Here is a 21,469-nt window from a genome sequence, read left to right as displayed (position 1 = left end):
ATTGTGTTGCATGATTTCTGGAGAAAAAAAGCTTTAAAAAAACAAAAAAAATGGATTACACACTTTTATTAATAATTAATAATAATTGAAATCATTTTTATAGTAGATCACGATACGTGAATCATCCTATATACTATAGGATTATAGCTATTCAACTATGGGGATATATATTTTATCTCATAATCGATATAGTTATATCCTTTTTTTTTTTCTTCTTCTTCTTCTTCTTCTTATTTTTTATGGGAATCTTTTATTTTATCTTCAAGAACATTGTCTATACGTATCATCAATTTTATATGGAATATTATCGTTCATAGTTCCGTCCATGAGGTTGACACTCAAGTGGGAATCTCTCTCTCTCATCGCCATTTTCTTATCATACCAATCGATTGAACGAAAAAAAAAAAAAAAAACAACTAATGAATAAATTTTCTTCGACAAGATAATTGGAGAATATTCATATACGATGATATTTTATCTTTGTCTATTATTATTTCTATTGGGTTATTCATTAAACTTTATTTTTCATTAAAACTTTATGGATAAAAAATGATTGGTGTATTGTATCATTAAATTTTAACTTAATTTTTGTCACCGAAAGTCATATATAAAGAAAAAACAAATTTAATATCTTTCTTAAACATATTTTATGTAAACTCTGCATCTATAGAAAAATTTTGCTGATTATTAGAATGTGGTATGTTGATTAAATGTTTTTATCATACTGTAGTAGTATGCACTTTGTAATACTCGTATTGTATTACACAAAATTTCAGTATAATTTCTGCTTATGTTTCTTTGTAAATCTACGATTGTAATATGTATTGTTTTATTATATTATTATTATTATTATTATTATTATAATTATTATTGTTATATCGAAACAACTAACTACAATCAGATTTCAGTGTTACAAAGCACCTGATATTTTGTAATAAAGATATACAACGTATACTCGGTGAGTTAACGAGTTCACACAGATACTCTTATTGCCTGTGGGAATAAAGTATACACATACATACATTTATACATACATACATAGATGCATATGATTCTCGTATAGCACGGGAATGAAGAGATGAAGTAACTCCTTTCAACAGTCTAATCTCGAACGAACGTCATTGCTCATTCACGAAGACTTCTCTAGAGATTATCATGTAACAACAAAAGAAAGAAAAAGAGAAGAAGAAAATAAAAAATACAACATTGTTTTAGCAAATAAGAATTCTCAATAAACTTTAATCGAATTTTGTAATATCGTCCCACAAGCAATACAAAAATATAATACTTATACAGATAAAAGAAAACTTCATCTGGAATAATTTTCATTGTTTAACAATTTGTTCAAGTTCGTATTAACTGTAACAATTAATTCATTCAACGACTTGATATTCAATTAATTATAATTCTTAAATCACATCGAAAATAATTTACCAAAAATTGTTTGAAAAGGTGTATCAAATTAATATACCACACTTGTAATATACACATATAAAAAAGTAAAGTAAAGTATACCAACGTAGAAGTTAAAAAGAAAAAAAGAAAATGAAAATGTAAGTAACGTGAAACACGCGTGTTTAACAAATGTCAGAATAGAATTTTCATTTTTCTTCCAAGTCATGTTGATCTTTACTTACAAAAATTATGCACTTATCTAATACCATTTGAACTGAAATAGAATTTTTTTAAATTGCAAATTCTTTTTATAATATATTGAAAAAATAAAAGAAGAGTTTTACCAAATTAGAGAACTATTATTATTATTATTATTATTTCCCATAGAGGTTTTGTATTCTATACGACATAGTTCCGATACCGATCAATGAGAGGAGGGTGTTGATGACGCTGAAAATTCAATCGGTGATTTAAACGATTACCTGTATAGGTATTTCCAAGAGTGTGTGCATTTGTATCACGGGAACTACTCATTCACACAAAGCGTACAAATTTAAACGAATTGAAAGTAAAATGAATTCTCACTCTCTCTCTCTCTCTCTATCTCTCTATCTCTAGATCATTTGTAAATGAATTGTTAATTCTTACTAAATCAACGATATCTCTCAACCGTTCCAAGAGAAATTAAATTCGTCGTAAATTCTAAAGCAGAGACCCCCATTCTCAACTTGTTCCGTTTTAAATGATAATCGTTTATAATTTCATTTTCTCAAGGCATGCAATACTACACACATACATATATAATATACGTACGCATTGTTAACATTTAAACGATTTTATTGATCGCATGTCGAGCATTTTATTATTTTATATTTTTTTGATATTTAATCGAATAATATTTTAATAGCTTTCAACGCGAGAGAACGTCGTAAGACACTTTAATCGATAAAATAATTACAAAATCTACGAGGATAATATATGTTTAATTAAATTTCACATGGGACACAACATTTTGTCAAAAATTTTTTTTCTCTCTCTCTCTCTTTTTTCTACTTGACAAATTTATTATCAGATTATATATATATATATATATATTTGAAAGAAAAAAAGAATATTTTTCCTTTATTCTAATATCGTTTAAATAGTATTCGATAAGAAGTGCATAATTATTTAAGTAAAAATCAACATAACTTAAAAGAAAAAATGAAAATTCTTATTCTGACATTTGTTTAACACGCGTTTCACGTTACTCTTACATTTTCATTATATCCGTGCACAAAAATTCGGATTTTCACATAGTTTTTTTTAGGTTAAAACACAAAAACTGGTATATAATCTCGACTGAACATGTTTTTCTCAACTTGAAGGTTCAATTAAATTTATGACTTTAGGTTTTACGACCCAATCGAAGTCCAACTAAATGAAAAAGATATTACTGAAATAAAGAAAACGTGAAAGAAAGAAGATTAAAGACACACAGAGAGAGAGAGAGAGAGAGAGAGAGAGAGAGAGAGAGAGAGAGAGAAAGGTATAATGAAACTGCATTTACCATTAAACCGACAAGAATAATCGAGATACGTAAGGTGGTATAATAAAATCGATGACTCGAAACGCAATAATATCGTAATGCAGTACTTCCGTTTAACGATACTAAACGTGATCAATTTTCAATAATAATTACCACCCGATAACCAATGTCCGATTGAGTGGAATGACGAATCCACAAAATCCTATCGATTGGAATGGAATATTCGCCACATTCATGAGTTAAAAGAGAATTAAAAAAAAAAGAAAAAAAAACAAGAAATTCAATGGTAACTCATAAATCCAATTGTAAGTAATTGATCGACTATGAAACAACGTATTTGAAATACATCGCGTATGAGAAACTAATCGTTGCAACGAATAAGCTAAAATATAATAATTATAGTTCATCTACAAAATCATTATTTTTTTTTTTTGAAGAAAACGTAGTAAAAATTATTAATTTGCATATATTCAATTTTTCGTATAACTAGTTGCAAATGATTCCAATGTATTAAATAAAAGGAAAAAAAAAAGAAAAAAATGTAATCAAAAGGAATTAGCCTTAGGGGTGCGATAAATCGTTGAAACGAGTTTTGGACATCTGTATAATCATGAAAAGGGTAGGATGAAGAAAGAAACACTCACCCCTCATCTGAGACTTCGTTATAGCGGTGATCTTTCTCGGCTGATTAGCCAATTTTTGTGGCGAAGCTGGAAATGACATGATAGCGGTGTTCGATGACAATTTCGAAGGGTCCTTCTTAGTCATCGGTAAAACAGCGGACGAGTAGGATGTCGAGGAGGAGGAGGAAGAGGAGGAAGGGAAAACCCCGTAAATCATTTTTCTTTCATCAATGTTATCATCCTCCCTCATTTTGTCATCCTGCACCTGATGGGATTTAACTTGAGATTGCAACACTTGGGATTGCAATTGTGATGATGATGATGATGATGATACTAGTTCCACCTGTGACTCCGTTGATACGTTACACGATACGATTCCATCATCTGGTTCCTTCGATAAGACGGATAATAGTGGTGACGTAATCGCTGATGTCGTTCTTGTCATCGTCGTCGTCATCGTCGTCGTTATCGTCGTCGCCATCGTCGTAGTGACGATTGTCGTCGTTTTTATTATCGACATCCTCGAAGGACATTCCCCTGTTTTTTCCTCCCCTCCAGTCTTCCCTACCACCCCACTATTCTGCCTCGTCTGCAAACAAAATATATTCCTATCGTTAGATTATTCGATTAGAATCGCTATTAGGATACATTTCAGCGTGTAAGATCATTCCTTTTTTTTTTTTTTTATTTTATTATGTCAAAACGATAGACGATATTATTTGAAAGAATTGTGAGACGATTGAAATCGATGCCATAAATGGATACCTTAAATATAAGTATAGAGTGTGTTAGAATATTAAAATAATTGTTAATTAATCGAAATAAATGTGTATTGTTTTTTAAAAGCACGGAGTATATGATCGGAGCACCGTCCTCCTCGAAATTCCCCTTGAGACTGAGTCTTTGTCATCTATGAAAGTTCTTTTATTAGATATTGTTTATCTGACTTTTCGAAAGTTGCGCATGTGTATAAAGGAAATAATGCACCTAATTAATCAAATTGAAGTTTAAAACGTTCTGATTTTAATATTTTTATCTATTTTATGTCATTATTTCACTGCTCCTACGCAGTGATGACTTCGACGGTAAAATTTTTCTGTAATATAAGTAGAATGCATTAGAGTATTAAAATAATTGTTAAATAATCAAAAGTTGTTTTAAAAACTTTTTAATTTTTAACTTTGTTAAAGTTTTTTTGTTAAATGTCGTTTATAAGAATTTCCTTAAAAGGAAATTCTATTTATTATGAATATTATTCTCTTTTATACGCATGCGTAACGTTCGAAAAGTTATGCAAAAAGCAATCAACAAAAGAATTTTAATCGCTTTTCATAAAGGATCTCGTGTCAGTCTAATGTAATGTAAAAAATTGTGTGTCATGTAAAATGAATATAATATATTACTTAAATAAGAGAGAAAATGGAATAAAAGAATAAAACCCTCTCTCGTGATCGGTTATATATAAAGAATAATAAAATATTAATATATATTATAAATTAGAATTTGTAGGGGAAATTGTAAAAGATTGCCAATACCACGAGAAGTCTTTGAATAAAAATTAACATTAATTAAAACGTTCCCTTTTAATTATATTCCTAGTCATATATCGTAAAATTCTCGTTTCGTTTATTACGAACTCTCTCATTCATTCATTGAATTTGACTTTTCGGGAAAACTTGTTAAAATCAATTTTCCTTTCATCTATTTATTATTTTTATACGCGAACAATTAAACGATGCATCTGTTTCCCAACAAAGATTTTTATTTAAACAAAATACTGTGTGAGCACATATACATATACATATATATATTTCATATTATCTTTTAACATATTGACAGAGTGTGTTAAATTACGATCTTCTTCCGTATTGAGAAAGATGAAAACTCATTCTCGCCCAATGACACGCGAAGTTTTGTTATGCATATTAATTGCTTTTATTGATGCACGATTTGCATATAAAAGAAAAGTTCGATATATATATATATATATATATATAAAAAAAAATAAAAAAAGAAAAACAAAGTATGTGAAAAATAAAAGTACAGTATATATTAAAGACTAATCATACCTTTTTTTTTCTTTTTATTTTTTCATTTTACAATGAACGATATATTATTGCATATTACTCGTATACTATACGTAATATATAAGATAGATAATATATTAATAGTTTGTCATAAAACAAAATTGACAACGTCAACGATAACTATTATCTTGATATGGGGGTGAGAAGGAAAATCGACATGAGAATGGTTATGTATACCAATATAAGAAGATAAATAACAAGGATAGATACTAGTCACGTAACAAGTCGATCGTGAAAGCAAATTAATCGTCAACGCGATCGTCACCGAAACAACGATCAACGTCGTTTGTTGAATCGAGTTAGGTATATATATATATATATTTATCGATCGATCGAATATCGATCCAAGTAAATCGAGTTCAAACGACGTGACCGGAAAGGTTGCACATCCTTTTAGTTGGACATGTAGGTGTTCTTTCGTTATCAGTACTCTGGCTGTTCTGTTTCCGTAAAAGATAAGTTTGTCAGAAGCTAGTTCGATCTAACGTTCTAAATAACCTGAACAACTCTAGTCTGAGATTGAACAACGTGAACAGGTAACCTATCTACAGGTACATACCCCATTTTCTTTATTATCCTAAATGATATTGGATTTTTAAACGATTCTTCTATGATTGTTCCATAGAAAAATAAATTTCATGATAAATCTACCGTATATTTCGTGACATTATGTTAGATAATAGATTTGTAATACTTATCGTATTAATAATAATTATGTTTAAACAACATAAATACGTTAAACAATTAATTTTAATAAAACAAACGAAAATTCATTATTTTCCTTTTTCTCATCCATTGTTTATTCTCACACAATTTCTATTATTATTATTATTAATACACGCCTACATTTATTTTATTTTTTTGTTGTATCTTCTCAGATGTGTCAGTAACAGAATAGAAGCTCTCGAAAAGTAACGATTTACATCCACACCCCTCCTACACCTCCTCTCCCCCCTCTGAACCCACGTTTTAATCCAATATCGACACATGCGAAGTTTTATCTTTTAAATAGAATGGAAAACAAAATGCAATAAAATCGATAGTAGAAAGAAACAAACCGAAACAAATATACTTTATAGGACCGATTTATCAAATTCTCAAGCAGTAATAATAGTAGTTTAACAGGAAGACGTTTCCGAGATTACGATCAATCTATTTTCATCAAGGACCTCTTTTAAACTTCTTTTATTCCCTACAGAGAAAATAATAAAAGTAAAGATGTAAAACTGTTAAAAAATATTTCCTATTTCTGATTATGTATCAATGGGTAATGTTCGTCAATGTTTCAATAAACAAATAAACTAATAATTACATCAGAGTTGCAATAATATAATTATGTGTATATATTATTTGATTATATGAAATATAAATAATATTATAATCATTCAATATGAAAATATACATTAGAAGATGGTTGCAGTTGCAGCTGCAGTTAAAAAGTTAAAAAAATTAATAATAAAAAAAAATGCAGTTGCAGTTGCAGTTGCATGTGCAGTTGCAGTTGCAKKTGCATGTGCAGTTGCAGTTGCAGTTGCATGTGCAGTTGCAGTTGCATGTGCATGTGCAGTTGCATGTGCATGTGCATGTGCAGTTGCAGTTGCAGTTGCATGTGCAGTTGCAGTTGCATGTGCATGTGCAGTTGCAGTTGCAGTTGCATGTGCAGTTGCAGTTGCAGTTGTAATTAAAGTAATGAATCTTCCTTTATTTAGATAAAAGAAACAAAAATTTAATAATTATCCAAATGATAATGATTTAAACTCACCAAAATAATATCTCACTAAACTAACTTGAACGAAAATCCTCCCCAATCATATTTCTACATATTCCCAAAAAAAAAGAAAATTAAAACTCGATCAAAGTAATAAAACGTCATCCCTTTTTTCCCCCACTTTCACTATTCCTCTTGTCCCATCAAACTTTCGTCGTAATAGGATCAAATAATTGTCGAAAACAGAGTAAAACAGAGATTTGCACAATTCCCACTACTTAAATGTAGAATACATCAACCACAAGCTTCTTAACCTTAGACTGGCTCTTAATTCCTTACCGAATACTTCGGCAACCATCAGAAACTTCATTAACGCCGACGACGACACTAATTGCTTCGCTGATACCCTCAATTTCCCCCACTCACATCACTCATATACAACTTCTCATATACATACACAGAATCACACATAGACAACATTCGTTCTATCTCTGTCCTTTGTCTTACGTCAAGCGATGGGTGGTGGGACAAATAATCGGCGCAGTAGCGTAGATATCGTCCAACGATTCGTATCTTTTCGAATCACCACGAATTGTCACGTTCTATCATTCTATTTTTATTATCTCATCCACGTGTTTTGAAATAATAATAAAAGAGAAGGAAGAGAGAGAGAGAGAGAGAGAGAGAGAGAGAGAGAGAGAGAAGGAGGTGTGTGAAATATCGTAAAAATAAAATAATAAGTTGAACACTGAAAGAGAAATTTACGTACTTCTATGAATATTTTATATTTGAAGAGAATTTACGTACTTCTATGAATATTTTATATTTGTGCGTTTGAGATAGTTCTTGGTTTATTGGATTAAAAAAGAAGAGAATAGAACAAAATGGTGTGCAGGTAATTAAAAATAATGAATAGGAACGAATTTAAATCGTACGCGAAAACTTTATGCAAATTTGAATTAAAAAAATCTAAAATTGTGTATACAAAGAAAAAAAAAAGAAAAGAATAATATAAAAATATATTAATTATATATCATTCGCGCGTATAGAATCTTGTGAAAAGTTTTCATCGAGGAAAGAACGACAATTCGTGGGTAGACAGAAATCGATAAAGATCTAGCATAGATTTTCTTAAAATTCAAGAACATCCGAGACGATTTTTAGATAAGTCACAGCCATTGAGTTTCGAGTACGTCCTTAAATCACCTCACCTTTTTCCTACCTTTCCATCTCGTTTCCTATTATAAAACGCGCGTTTGTTCGACGTGTGCTTCTTCCTACATTTTCCATTGGTCTCTTGGATAAAACTTTCGATTTAGGATAATTCACATTGGCAAAATAGGAAGATAAACGTGATAACAGAGATATTCCGTAACGTGTCGTAAAATGGATATCTAATTGATGAATTAACAATGTTTTCAACAAAAGATTTGAATGATTTTGAAAAATCTAACCGAGTAAAATCAAAAAGATTTATTTAAAATTATTAAAGAAACAGTTTGTATTTTATCAATTATTTCATTCAAGTTTTCAATTCAAATACTATTGATTTTCTATGCTACCTTTGTACAGTCAATATACTGCAGCCTTTTAAATTTAAACTTATTATTTAAATCAACAAGAAGACATGTTTTTGATAAACAGATAAATATAACAATTTAATAAATTAAATATATTTGCCTAATTTCTTAAATTAATTTTATCAAATATATAAAATTAATTAAACTAAATAATATTTACTAATATAATTATTATTTCTATTTAAAAAAAAAAGAAATAATTATTATATTTTTTTAAGAGAGTAATTAAAACAAAAATATAATTTCTTTTAAAAATATTAACTTTTTATTCAATAAGAGAATAAATAAATGATTAAACGAAAAATATGATTGACAGGTTTATTACAATCATTTAGATTGAAAACGTGCAACCCTTATAAGCGAATGCATTATTCTGTCAATCTTGTTGATAGTAAAAATTACGAAACTAGAGCTAATTGCGACTGGTAATTTGTTACCTCGATAAAGCAAATTATTCGTGATTAAGCGATTAATATCCGTACGAACAGAGAGAGAGAGAGATAGAGAGAGATGGAGACAGAGAGAGTTAGAATGAATTGAAGAGAATGAGAGAAAGAGAGGATGAGAAAGAGAGAGAGAGAGAGAGAGAAAGAGAGGTGGGAGGGTGGCAAACGTGTGGGGTTGAACTCGTTAGGGCTGTGGCTGACCGCTTGTTTACTACCGAATTTGCTCCTCGATGTTGAACGTAATCTAAATGTTGACCAAAAGTGAGTACGTCATAAATATTTTCACAATAGGTAACAACCTAATATCTATTGTTTCCTTTCCTCCATCCCCACTTGTAATATAATAATATAACCCTTTGTATCAATAATAATATTATCCCCAATGAATAATAGAAAAATTGTTAAACAAATCATACGCGTTTGAGATCATTCGTTTGATCAACTTCATCACAAAACTTCATCAACAAAACACGGTAGACGAAATTTCAAGGAAAATTTGTGCACCTTTGTATTGTGAAAAAGGAAAAGTAAAAAAGCACATATATAATTGTTGTCAGCGTGCTATGGTGGTAGTAGTAGTAGTGGGGAAACAAAGGGAAAAATAGAAAAAAAAGTAGGTTTGTCGCGTATCTCTACAGGACAATGCGTTTTAATCGAAGGACTCCTCGGAGCCCTGCTGTCAGGGACATTACGTTCCACCGCGAAACGATGTATTAATAATTCGGTGCGACACTTCATGTTATCCCACGAAGACTGATAAATCATGAAAGTCAACCTCGAACAACGACAAAAAATTACGAAAAAAAAAAAAGGAAAAAAGCATTTAAAAAACCCAAAACAACCGGATTTTTATTCGACACGCGATGCTTTCGATTTCTCTTACTCTCTCTCTTTTACACGCACGCACGCATGCATGCACGCATGCATGCACACACACACGCACAATACTTGCATCCCTCTTTCTATCCTATTTCTCCATCTATCTATCTCTGACTCACTTTAGCGAATAATCCAAGCATCCGAAGTAGCAAATGCATGTTGGAATTTCAAGGGGATGTAGGGGTATATTAGGTCGAATGTTCGACGAATGTATTTCCCTCTCCTCCTCCACCTCTTCCACCCTTTTCCCCGTCAAACCCTTCCTCTCTATTCCAGTGCATGGTTTCTCCCATATATCATACGCCTATCGTATATATATATATATTGATATATGCATGTATTTATATATATTATAAAATATAACACAATATCAATATTAATTATTAAATAATATTTTGTTAAATGAAGATATTAACTAAATTCACTTGTTTTATTATTTTCGTTCACATTTATTATGATACTTGAAAGTAATACGATTTATATGCAACCTTATGTGTTAATAGAAATTAATTAATACGATTGAAAAGTAATCATACATTTAGAAGACGCGTTCATCCAAATGCTGGAAGATGGAACTGACCGTAATAGTGATCGAGTTGCCTAGGAAAATAGTTGTCGTGTGTACCTAAGTATTTATACGTATGTAAATGCACGTGTATTTCATATGCACATTAATGCATATATATATATATATATATATATATTCTACCATATACATATATATATATATATTTACAAATATATATCATACAAGCACATAAATACATATAAATACATATATATATATACGTGTACATAGACATTTATATGTATAGATAAGCATAGATGGGTTTGATCATACACGCGTCTATTTCATAGCAAGCAACTAGGAGCTTCTGATCCAAGCATTATTGGACATCTCTGAAAGGTTATCCTCGATATATATCGAAGCTCTTATTAAACCATCCAGATTGGGGACGTCGATGACTCTCCCGATTTATTCGTCGAATTAGAATCACCAGACGACACAACAAGTCTCTTCTATATCTTAACCTGCCTTTAATATTTCTCTACCGATCGCTAAAACGGATAAAACTTTACGGTCCTCTCCCCACCCCACCCCACCCCACCCTCATTTATTTAAGACATACGTTAGATAGAAAAGTATTGGTTGTAAAGAAGATATATATTATATTTATGTCTAATAAGAAATATTATGGAAAATTTAAACGACGACGTGAAGAAGAAGACGAGGAAAATATGAAAGAAAGAAAAAATAACAAAATATTTGTATCTTGATTTATATATATATTAATTTATATAATCAATAATTGCATCAACACGAATAAAAATATCATACGATTAAATTGATGGTAAATAAATGTAAGATACAAATGATTGAAAAGAATAGATATATATTTTTGGGAATCGATCCTATATATCAGTGTGATCTTGATCTGTTTCTCGACGCACCTTTTCTTACCCAAAGACTACCACGAAAAACTCTATCCTATTCTTTTCCTTCTTACTTTTCTATTTTTCTTTCATGTCGGAACACCATTAGACGCGTTTTAGGAAACTTCGAACCATTTAGGTTTCCCTTTTTTTACACAAAACCCGAAAGTAACGGTCAAAGGGTGGGCAACCTCCCCCCCGCAGTCCTCCAAAAAAAAATAGGAAGAGAAAGAGAAAGAGAAAGAACAATTGAAGAAGCACTTACTTTACTCTTACTATTGTTCAAACTTTAGCTGCAATCCTATCGTAGCTTTCTTAGAAATCGATTTCACTATTTTCCGATCGAAATAACTAAAAGTACATTTAAGTTATCGAATCCTAAGAATCAAATCGTGTGAAATATATATCGTAGGTAAGCGAACGGCAAAGAAAAAGAACTCCCACCCCCTCCCCTCCGTTCTTCCTCCTTTTTTTCTCTATCACCCCCTCCACCCTTCTAAAAGACAAAAAGGGCTCAATGACGAAATTATCAAATTCTTCCTCGTTCCTTCAGTTCTAAACGTAATGATGAGAAAAATTGCGATCGTGAAGGGGTGACTCGAATATTATTTCTTACTTCCAGTTCAAGTTCCGTTCTATCTATCTCTCTCTCTCTCTCTCTCTCTCTAAGTGGAATGTCTTAATTGAATTTAATATACCTCACTCTCTCATTCTCTCACTCACTCTCTCTCTCTCTCTCTTATTCTCTTTCTATTTTTCTTTCTCTATTTCTCTATTTCTTATTATTTTACATCTTGACGCAAACCATTCAAAAATCATGATAAAAATGTACACCTCTCTGCATGACTAATGACACTTTAACTTATATTACAGGATATTTCGATTAATTAATAATTATTTGAATATTCTAACACACTCTACTTATATTTCAGATTATTTAGACACATATATGTACTAATATAAGTATTACATACTTATTAACATACTTTAAATATTAAATGATTTCGATATGATAAGTCACCACTGCAGAGAAACGTTAAAACAAATATATTTTATGTTATATATATTTGTGAATGATCTCTTTTTTTATTATTATTATTGATTTAATATCAAATAATTTGTAGATAGAGAAAAAAACGTTGCATAAGATATGCATTTAATAAAAATAAATAATAATGCACGTCATAAAGGATTTTGACTTCGTTACACATTAGCAATAATTAATCAATTAGAATATAATTATTATTAAATGTTAGAAAAGAGTTTTCAAAGTGTTATACTTAAGATTGTTTTACATCATTTTTATTGTTTTACAATTTCTTTTTTTTTTCTTTTCTTTTTATTTACGATCAAATATTTTGCAAGTATATAGAAAAAAAAAGAAAAGAAACGTTGCATAAGGAAAACTACGATAAAATCAATAAATACATGCAATATATAATTAAAATAAGATGTACGTCATTCAACATATTATATACAATTACACCCACGCGTTCGAGGGATTTCAATGCGGGGCACAACTCTGAACGGTGGTTCAAATTAAGATTGGATCTTTTGCTGCTACTAAAAAATAACGATACACGTATTTCTTTCGTTATCGTTTGCATATAACGATATGCATAAACTAAAATATTTACAGGGTGTTTCATATATGCATAATAATACTTCGAGGAGTGTAATCAACAAACTGAAACGAGTAAGAAAATTATGATTACGCACATATAAGCGTGTGTTCGATACAACAAACAATATTTTTATATCATTTATGATCATTCCTACGATTGAATAAAAATATTCTTACAAAAATGTTATTTATTTGTATTTAGATTGATTATTTCATTTAATATCATCCCCTAATTCCTTGTAACACTCGTTCTGAAACACCTTGTATACATTTACTGTATTTACACTCGACAAACTTGAAATAAAATAAAACACAACCGTCTCATTTTCAGCGTTAACCCGATAATTTTCCATTCCCATTGGAAATTCATATTTTAAGTGGCTCGTTAAAAAGTCACGATCGAATTCAATGAATTTACCTTTCATACACAGTTTCTACAATTTAAAATATTTTTATCATGGTCGTTGTTATTTTCTTTCAATCCACGTCATCGTGCCCCTTCTATTACTTTGAATATTATACTTTGAAACATAATTAAATAGGTAATACGAATTTTTTCAATGATTTTTCCGTATCCCCTCCTGAAATGGGTTCCACATATTTAAAAAACATCTTATTATAACAATAATAATAATAATATTTATAAAACATAATCTACAATATTTAAATGCATATAAATTAAATTTAAAAAATCTCTCAAACACATATATATAAATTGTCTCTCTACGTATATATACCTATCTTTTGACATAGTTTATTCTAAAGACAAAAAGGAAAAGACACTTTCTTCAAAGAATGTAAATGTACGTATGTTTTCCCTTATCTAATAACAAAAACTAAGAGAACGAACATCACGAAAGGTATGCATCTCCATTCGAACCGAGAACTTCCAACGACATTATTTTCTAACTCGGTACGTGCATTCTTCTTCCTATTCTCTCAATAAACCCACCATAAAAGACTAAGAATAATTCTTTTCACGTTTTATATACTATTTTCAAAATATCTTTCTAATTTCATATACTTTCATACAGTGGTCTACTAATAATATCTTTAAAATATTTTAATCGTTATAAAAGATTGATCAAAACAATATCGGTTGAATTGAATTAATTATATAGACAACACATATATTTTGTACGAATAATAAAAATTGTATTATAATATCGAAAAGCACATTATTGATAATAATGATAGAAATCCTTTGACGAGTATACACTTGAATATGGTGTGTTAAATCGATTAATTAAATATTAAATAAAGTTTAATGAATCGTGTAAATAATTTCATGAAATATTTATTTCCGAAATTTCGGATACAATTTCTTTTAGAATTCAAAGAGCATCATTCTGCCTTTTGTCAAAGAGATTCGTTATTATTATCAATGGGGAAAATGAAATTCTCTAGTGTATTCTCCTTGCGTTGACGATAAGGACGCCATAGAGTTGACAAATGAGCGCTTGTGTTATCGGTGACATGTTATAGGAACGTCTAATCCAGTGTTTACCAACCATTTTTTATTTTTCTTTTCAATCCTACCCTATTTAAAAATATCTAATTAATTGAAATACTAATATAAATAATAATTATAACATACAAATTTTAAGTATTACATTTGATTGTTTCTGTTTTATTGTAGAAATAGATTTCTTTTCTTTTTCATTTAGTACTAATTAAATTATTTTCATCGTAAAACCATCTTTCACAAAGTACAAAAGTAAATGTTCGAATAATAATAATGAATGAATATAAAGAAAAGGATAAATGAAAATGGAAATCGATGTTAAGAGGAATGATGATAATATTAACGTACGAGTTATCTTAATCTTTAAGGAAATGAAACTGGAAATAGTTAACGTACTTTCTTTAAGCAAATTCATTTCGACAGGTTGAGCAAAAGGCAGAAGTTTAACAAAATTGTAAAACTTTTGGATATCTCAAGTGAAGAAAAAAATAGCTATATAAAGAAAACTATTAGAGTACTTAGATAATTAGTATGATATAAAACAGCATGACAATCAATTTGGTTTAATAACTTAACGAATTTTAATACAATCTAGGAAAGTAGTACGAGTAGAAAGTTCTTCTTAAATGATACGAAGAAGACTAACATAATCCAGGCTCTCTCGTATTTCTCTTTGGTTTTAATTATAAATATTATTAATAAAAATATATTCAAAGTGTGTGTACGAATTTTGTAAACAAGTTAATATTTAAAAAGTATATATAACACATCGTCATAATTAATATTATTCAGAAATAAAATAAGATTGTCTACAAATACGTAAGAAAAAAATTAACGATTTAGTTTAACAGAGAGTATTGCCGAATAAAAATTCTAACAAACGATCGACTTAAATAACACCACCAATGAAAAATTTCATCGATATATAAATAAATGAAAATAATCCTGAATAATTATAATAATAATAATAATAATAAAAAGAAATCTTTTAGCGAATGTGTAATATATAACGATTTATCAAACTTATAATTATTATAAAAAATAAAAAATATAAGAACGTACCATTAGGAACTTGACTTTGTTAACCAAAGGGGATGTCGTAAGGAACTTTTTCACTGCCGTGAACATTTTGCTCTCCAAAATGGCAGCGCTTTCGGCGTCTTGTCCGTGCGAACATCCGGCTCCGACGTCGGGCAACAACGGACAACGTCCCCCGATTCTGGGCAACAACTTTCCTCAATTTCCGAATAAACACCCCCTTTTCTTCCTACTTTATTTTCTTCTTATTATCGTCGACCAATCGAAAATTCGCACAATATAATTTACAAAGATTACGATTCAAATTCCTAATCTTTTTTAATTCTAAATTTGCATTTAAATACAACAAACTCAATGAATTACAAAACAAATTTACAATGGAAAACTAATGCCCTCCTCTCTATCGTATATATCTATTTCTTATTTTTAACTTTTAACTTTCTCTTTACTTTTTTACATACGAACGATAATAATTAAATGACAATGTAAACGTTAACATTCAAATGAATTTTATAATATTCAAATGAAATTTATTCGAATTAAAACTCCCGATCTATAGGATGGTAACGATGATCCAAAAGATGTTCGTTATCTATCGGAATGTAACAATTGTTCGATTAAACAATTTTAATAATATGATCGTATAACAAATATCTTTTTCCTATTTGTTTTATTTTGACAACATTCGTTTTTTCGTTAATTCCTTTGATCGACAATTAATGATCGACGTAGTAGAATCGTTAGGAAGCCTTGACCTCGTTCAGAGGGTTCCCCTCAAGGTCCCGACGGTATCGCGTTCTCGAGGTAGACTGAAGTCTGGAACAGCTCAACAACGGACGCTGCCGGTTGCTCCAGAGGCCGAAGAACGCGCGCGCCAGAGAAACGCGCGACGCGTTCGAAAGAGGGAGAACAGAAGAAGAATGGGGGAGGAAAAGGGGGAGAGAGGGTACTGGAGAGGGTGCTGGAGAGGGTGCTGGAGAGGGTGCTGCAAAGGGAGAGGGTTTTACAACAGAGGGAGAAACCTACAAAAACGGGGGAGGGGGTGGAAGGAAAGAGAAGTGAAAGAGGGTTGGTAGGGGCTTGGAATGGGGGGTGGGGTTGTTGGTAATGGTGGCTGGCATTCGATTGGGTATAGGGGCTAAAGAAGGAAAGGGAGAGGGAATAGTAAAGGAAAACGCGAGTTTATCGAAAGATACAACGGGAACGGGAACGGGAACGGGAAAAGAAAGTTGACTGAAGTCGAGCCCGAGTGGTGGTATTTCGACCACCAGTAGTACCACCACTAGTTGCTGCTTGGTTTAGCCTTGCACGAACAATGCCCGAGACCTAGCCATTGATTAAGTTCAAATACGTTCGTTAGTGATCCGCGGAATCCTAAGGGCCGATGTTAACAAGGAATCTTCTATGGAAACCAAACGAGAATTACAATTGGAAGTTGTATATGATTGGGGGAGGGGGATAAATGAATATTCCACGAGATAGTGTGGAAAATGTATATGATTTTCTCGATGGAATACCTAACGAAGGATATTTAGATAGGTACGAAAATTTATATTGATCATAACAAACGATCAAATGAAGAGTATTAATGAAATCATTTTTCTTTTTTATTTCAAACATATCTGTATATTTGTGTATACGTTAGATTGGATTTAAACGGTGTAGGTATAAAATTACGCGACGTTATTTAATTACATGTTATTGTATCTATCGGATAAAGTATTGTAATTTATGATCTATGAAAATAAACAAAATATAAAACACTCGTCGTACTCGTTAAAAAAATGTTCGCAGCGATTGCTTATTAAAAAGAATCTGAAATTCGTGGTTAACCCTCGTGTGTTTAACAAAAAATCGTTAACATTTTATCTCGCATTCCTGTCTTCCTCCCTCCTTTTACATTCTCTTCTTTTTAGTTTAATATTTTTTTTTTGTTAAGGGTAAAAGTTTCAAACGGCCGCTCTATGTCGAGTTAACGTCCTCGTTCGTATTTTTCGCAGTTTTTGAAAAAAAATAACATCGCTCAAAGCTATTCGTGAATAAATCATGTTACAGGCAACAGTAAAGCAGATTACAAAGGTATCACCGTACGCGCGAATGCTCTTGTTCTTTGAACTGATGTATACTTTGAAATCGCACCGTTAAAAATACCAATTTCAAATAATCCTTTATCACGATTCCATTATTGTGAATTTCATGAGCTCTTACTACGAATCTCATAAGGTTTTTAACAATTTTATTAATAATCCCATAGAGAGAGAGAGAGAGAGAGTAACTTTTAATCAAATTTCGGCTCATCGCGCGAGAAAGGGGGAACATTTTTACGACCTTTTACCATCCTTAAAATCCATGTATCATTAACTCTAAACTGTTAAAATATCAAGATAATGACGAAAAATGTGCTTGTAATGATGGTGTGTATGCGTGCGTGTGCGTGTGTCTGTGCACGCGCGAGAACGACTTTTTTAAAGTATCCATTAAATTATGTCTCGAATATATAATAAGCAATATATTAAACTCAGCATATTCGTAATGTTTGAAAACTCGATCAGTAAAAAGGAAAGTCTTACGTTACAGTAAAAGCACCTGACATCTGAAAATTATACGATTGAATTACTATGAACATTTTCGATAAATATCTATGCTAGTATGTAAGTTTACTACCTTACATTTACCGCGAACGATAAAAAAGTATTCGTACGTTATCATAAAATCAATTACAATCTTAAACAACTACAATACTATCTGCATCATGTAACGTTGGTAAGCAAGTTATCCAATATTTATCACGGATGTTAAAACAGAGCTCAATATTGCAGAAAATGATAAAATAAACTTCTCGATAATAGGAAGAAGGAAAAAAAAAAATAGAAAAAAAAATTGGATATAAAATATTCCCCAAAAAATAATTGATTTATTTAAAATACAACTATATGTAATTCTAAAATATATTTTCAGATACAGCACGATATTTTTCTATCTCGTTACACAAATACCCTGCTCATTGCGATATTTATATTTCTATATTCTTCTGTATGCATCTTATACTTTATAGCACGATATGGTTTCGAAGTTTTCATTTCATTCATATTCTATAATCTCTAAATGTAACATCACAGATACAGGTATTCTTACTGCACGCTATCGCCTTTCTTTAATAATAATTGGTACAATCAGAACTCAGTACTTAAGATTTGTACTGTATTCATCCTTGCACGATACCGTGCTAAGGCATCTCAATAACATTAGCTATACATACAAATATATATATATATATATATATATATTTATATATATATAACTTCTTTATGCATAATTTTTTCGTTAATCTAAAATATGAGGTATAAGATCGACAAGTATTCATTTCACTTGATGAGAATAAATTTTTTCGAATAAAAATAAAAATAAAAATAAAAAGAAAGCCATGTTCATCGTCGATTATTTATTATCCGGGGGACGTAATGCCATAGCTAATACCTGCTGCATTTGTATCCTAACGTCCAACTTTTTCTCTTCCGGTATTTGCCTGATGGTAGGTAGCAAAGACAATAAAAACATTTTGTCGTAATCTTCCTCATCGATTGTTACATGTTGGCCGCTATGTGACGGTAGGATATCATGACTCTCATTATCAAAGGACGCAAAAGATGTTTCGTATAATTGCTTCGGATAACGTGGACACATTTTGAAAGATGCATTAGTCTGCACGTATTCTCTTCCAGTTGTTAAAGATGGAACTGCGTGGGCTAATGGAACGTCGGATTCCTCTATCACCGGATTATCCCCTTCCCCTTCCCCTTCGCTTTTCTCAGATTTGCATTGATTTCCTGCTGTGCTCATAATCCTACGAAATACATCAAATGTCCTGTTTTTTCTTTTACGAGCAAAAAAAGAAATGGAATTAATATCGACTACGGGTAAGATAATATAATCTTACACATTTGTTTGAATATCAAAATCACAATAATACAAATTGTCGAATATTCAAATCAATAATAACAAATTATTTCAAAGAACATTTTTGTTACATACGATGTATAATAATACAGATATAGATCAAAATCAGTACCGTAGCTTGTTCTCAACGATGGGCATGAGAAAAAGCAGTTGGTCGTAGTAGATATACTTTTTCCGCTTCCGGCGTACCGAGTCCGGTTGAAGAGATATCTGCAGCTGCAGTTTGAACTCTTTCATGAAATAGTCCCGTATATTTCTCCACTTCCCTCTCAAGCTCTTTTCTAAAAAAAGAGTGTATATATATATATGTGTGTGTAAGTTTGGGGATAAATCCAAACTGTAAGGCGACTCGCTAGGGGGAGCCGCTCGACACTCAGAACAAGCTCAAGTTGCCCGGCCGGTGGCACTTCAGAGTCGTAACTACGTGAGACGAGAAGTAAACTCGTACAGATCTTATTGTTATTATCTATTTGTAATATGTATATTATGTATGCACATAGAAAAATCATATATACATATATACACGTAAAAATATAAATATATACACGTCAAATATACATCATTTGGGAAAGAAAGAAAAAAAATGAAAGGGTAGCGCGAAACGCAAAATCTTTCAAACGTGAAAAAGAAATGGAATTAAAAAAAAATAAACGCGGCGACAATAAAATGAAATTCGAATATCCAATAAGTAAACTGAAACAGTTGTTGATACTAAAAATATCCGATAACTTGATTAATGAGGAGAATTAATGAAAAAAATGATAAGAAAAAAGAAAAAGAAACTGGAAATGCAATTAGTATGAATAATTTGGTCGTGTTGGAGAGGAATCCGGATCGATCGATCATTTAACACGACGATGATAACGTGAATACTTTGTATCTATACCTTCCATATTTCTCTCCTCGTCGGACAACCGCCACCAGTTTGGTACCATCACCTGAAAAACCTCTTCCCACGCGCTCATCTTGGCGTTACGGTCGTTGTACTCGCTACGATTCGTATCGTAGATCGCCGGCCTTTTCTCGATCTCTTTAATAAATTTTTCGGTGTCGAACATATTTTCAAATATTTATCTCCGTACTTAATGTATATCTCTATCTCTCCATCTCTCTCTCTTTCTCCCACTCTCGCTTCCTCTCTCTCTTATTCTTCGTAACTCTATCCCCTCTCTTGGTAAATCGTTCCAAACGATCATCAAATTCAAAAGTTTCGATCTTACTGTATGTATTGAAATTCGAACGAATGAAAAAAAATTACGTATGTACGAAATAAATTTGATTAAAAATTCCAACTCGAAAAACAAATCGGGAGAAATCGATCGACGATGTGTTATTAAAGAAAAAAATACGCGACGAAAAGAAATGATATATTTATAAACAACAACGGCCGATTTGAAAGATAAATAATAAACGATGGGTCTCGACGAAGAAGAAAAATTAAAAAGAAGCGACGAAGAAAAAAAGGAAAAATTCTTGATAGAATGAAATATAATAATGACGTAGAAAACGCGTACCGCAAATGGCGTAAAATTGTTGCTACGTTGACGGCAGCTTGCGCGTCACTGCGGAGAAACCGTTGCATGGCGTATTTCGTTTGGCATCATGGCGGCTAGCAGCAGGCGGGTGTGCGGTTGCGGTTGCGGAGCGGAATCTATGCCGCCGCCAATGGCATCGCAGCCGCCGCCGATGCTACATAGCGATGTTG

At 31.2% G+C, this 21,469-nt stretch overlaps 2 protein-coding genes across 3 annotated transcripts in view; both read right to left on the bottom strand.

Annotated features, from left to right (window-relative positions):
* LOC106787161 (centrin-2-like) overlaps nucleotides 1-16,635 on the bottom strand; it is a 47,472-nt gene extending 30,837 nt beyond the window's left edge. Inside the window, exons 1-2 of one of the 2 annotated variants that reach the window (XM_014749279.1) lie at nucleotides 15,832-16,635; nucleotides 3,568-4,135 (exon numbers count right to left, since the gene is read on the bottom strand). In XM_014749279.1, the coding sequence (XP_014604765.1) occupies nucleotides 3,568-4,135; nucleotides 15,832-15,897 (634 nt within the window). In that variant the 5' untranslated portion in view covers nucleotides 15,898-16,635. Of the gene's footprint in view, nucleotides 1-3,567; nucleotides 4,136-7,395; nucleotides 7,655-15,831 lie in introns of those variants that run through there. The other variant, XM_014749280.1, reaches the window with a different exon arrangement.
* Nucleotides 16,636-19,156: 2,521 nt separating this feature from the next.
* On the bottom strand, nucleotides 19,157-21,165 carry LOC106787151. Its single transcript, XM_014749268.1, has 3 exons — nucleotides 20,651-21,165; nucleotides 19,877-20,045; nucleotides 19,157-19,651 (listed from the first exon to the last, which is right to left on the bottom strand). The coding sequence occupies exons 1-3, from the start codon at nucleotides 20,820-20,822 to the stop codon at nucleotides 19,246-19,248; spliced, it is 747 nt and encodes a 248-aa protein (XP_014604754.1). The 5' UTR covers nucleotides 20,823-21,165; the 3' UTR covers nucleotides 19,157-19,245.
* Between the last annotated feature and the right edge of the window lie 304 nt (nucleotides 21,166-21,469).

The sequence above is a fragment of the Polistes canadensis genome, unplaced genomic scaffold, assembly GCF_001313835.1.
Source record: "Polistes canadensis isolate GaletaPanama2010 unplaced genomic scaffold, ASM131383v1 scaffold_94, whole genome shotgun sequence".
Taxonomy (NCBI): domain Eukaryota; kingdom Metazoa; phylum Arthropoda; class Insecta; order Hymenoptera; family Vespidae; genus Polistes; species Polistes canadensis.
The sequence above is the reverse complement of the archived record's forward strand: the minus strand, read 5'-3'. Positions and strand labels throughout refer to the sequence as shown.

Excerpts from the sequence above, each read along its gene's own strand:
- LOC106787151 (XM_014749268.1), bottom strand. The coding sequence starts at position 20,822 with ATGTTCGACACCGAAAAATTTATTAAAGAGATCGAGAAAAGGCCGGCG. Across the intron at positions 20,046-20,650 it reads CGAGGAGAGAAATATGGAAG|AAAAGAGCTTGAGAGGGAAG; the intron begins GTATAGATACAA and ends CTCTTTTTTTAG. Across the intron at positions 19,652-19,876 it reads ATCGTTGAGAACAAGCTACG|GATTATGAGCACAGCAGGAA; the intron begins GTACTGATTTTG and ends TGTATTTCGTAG.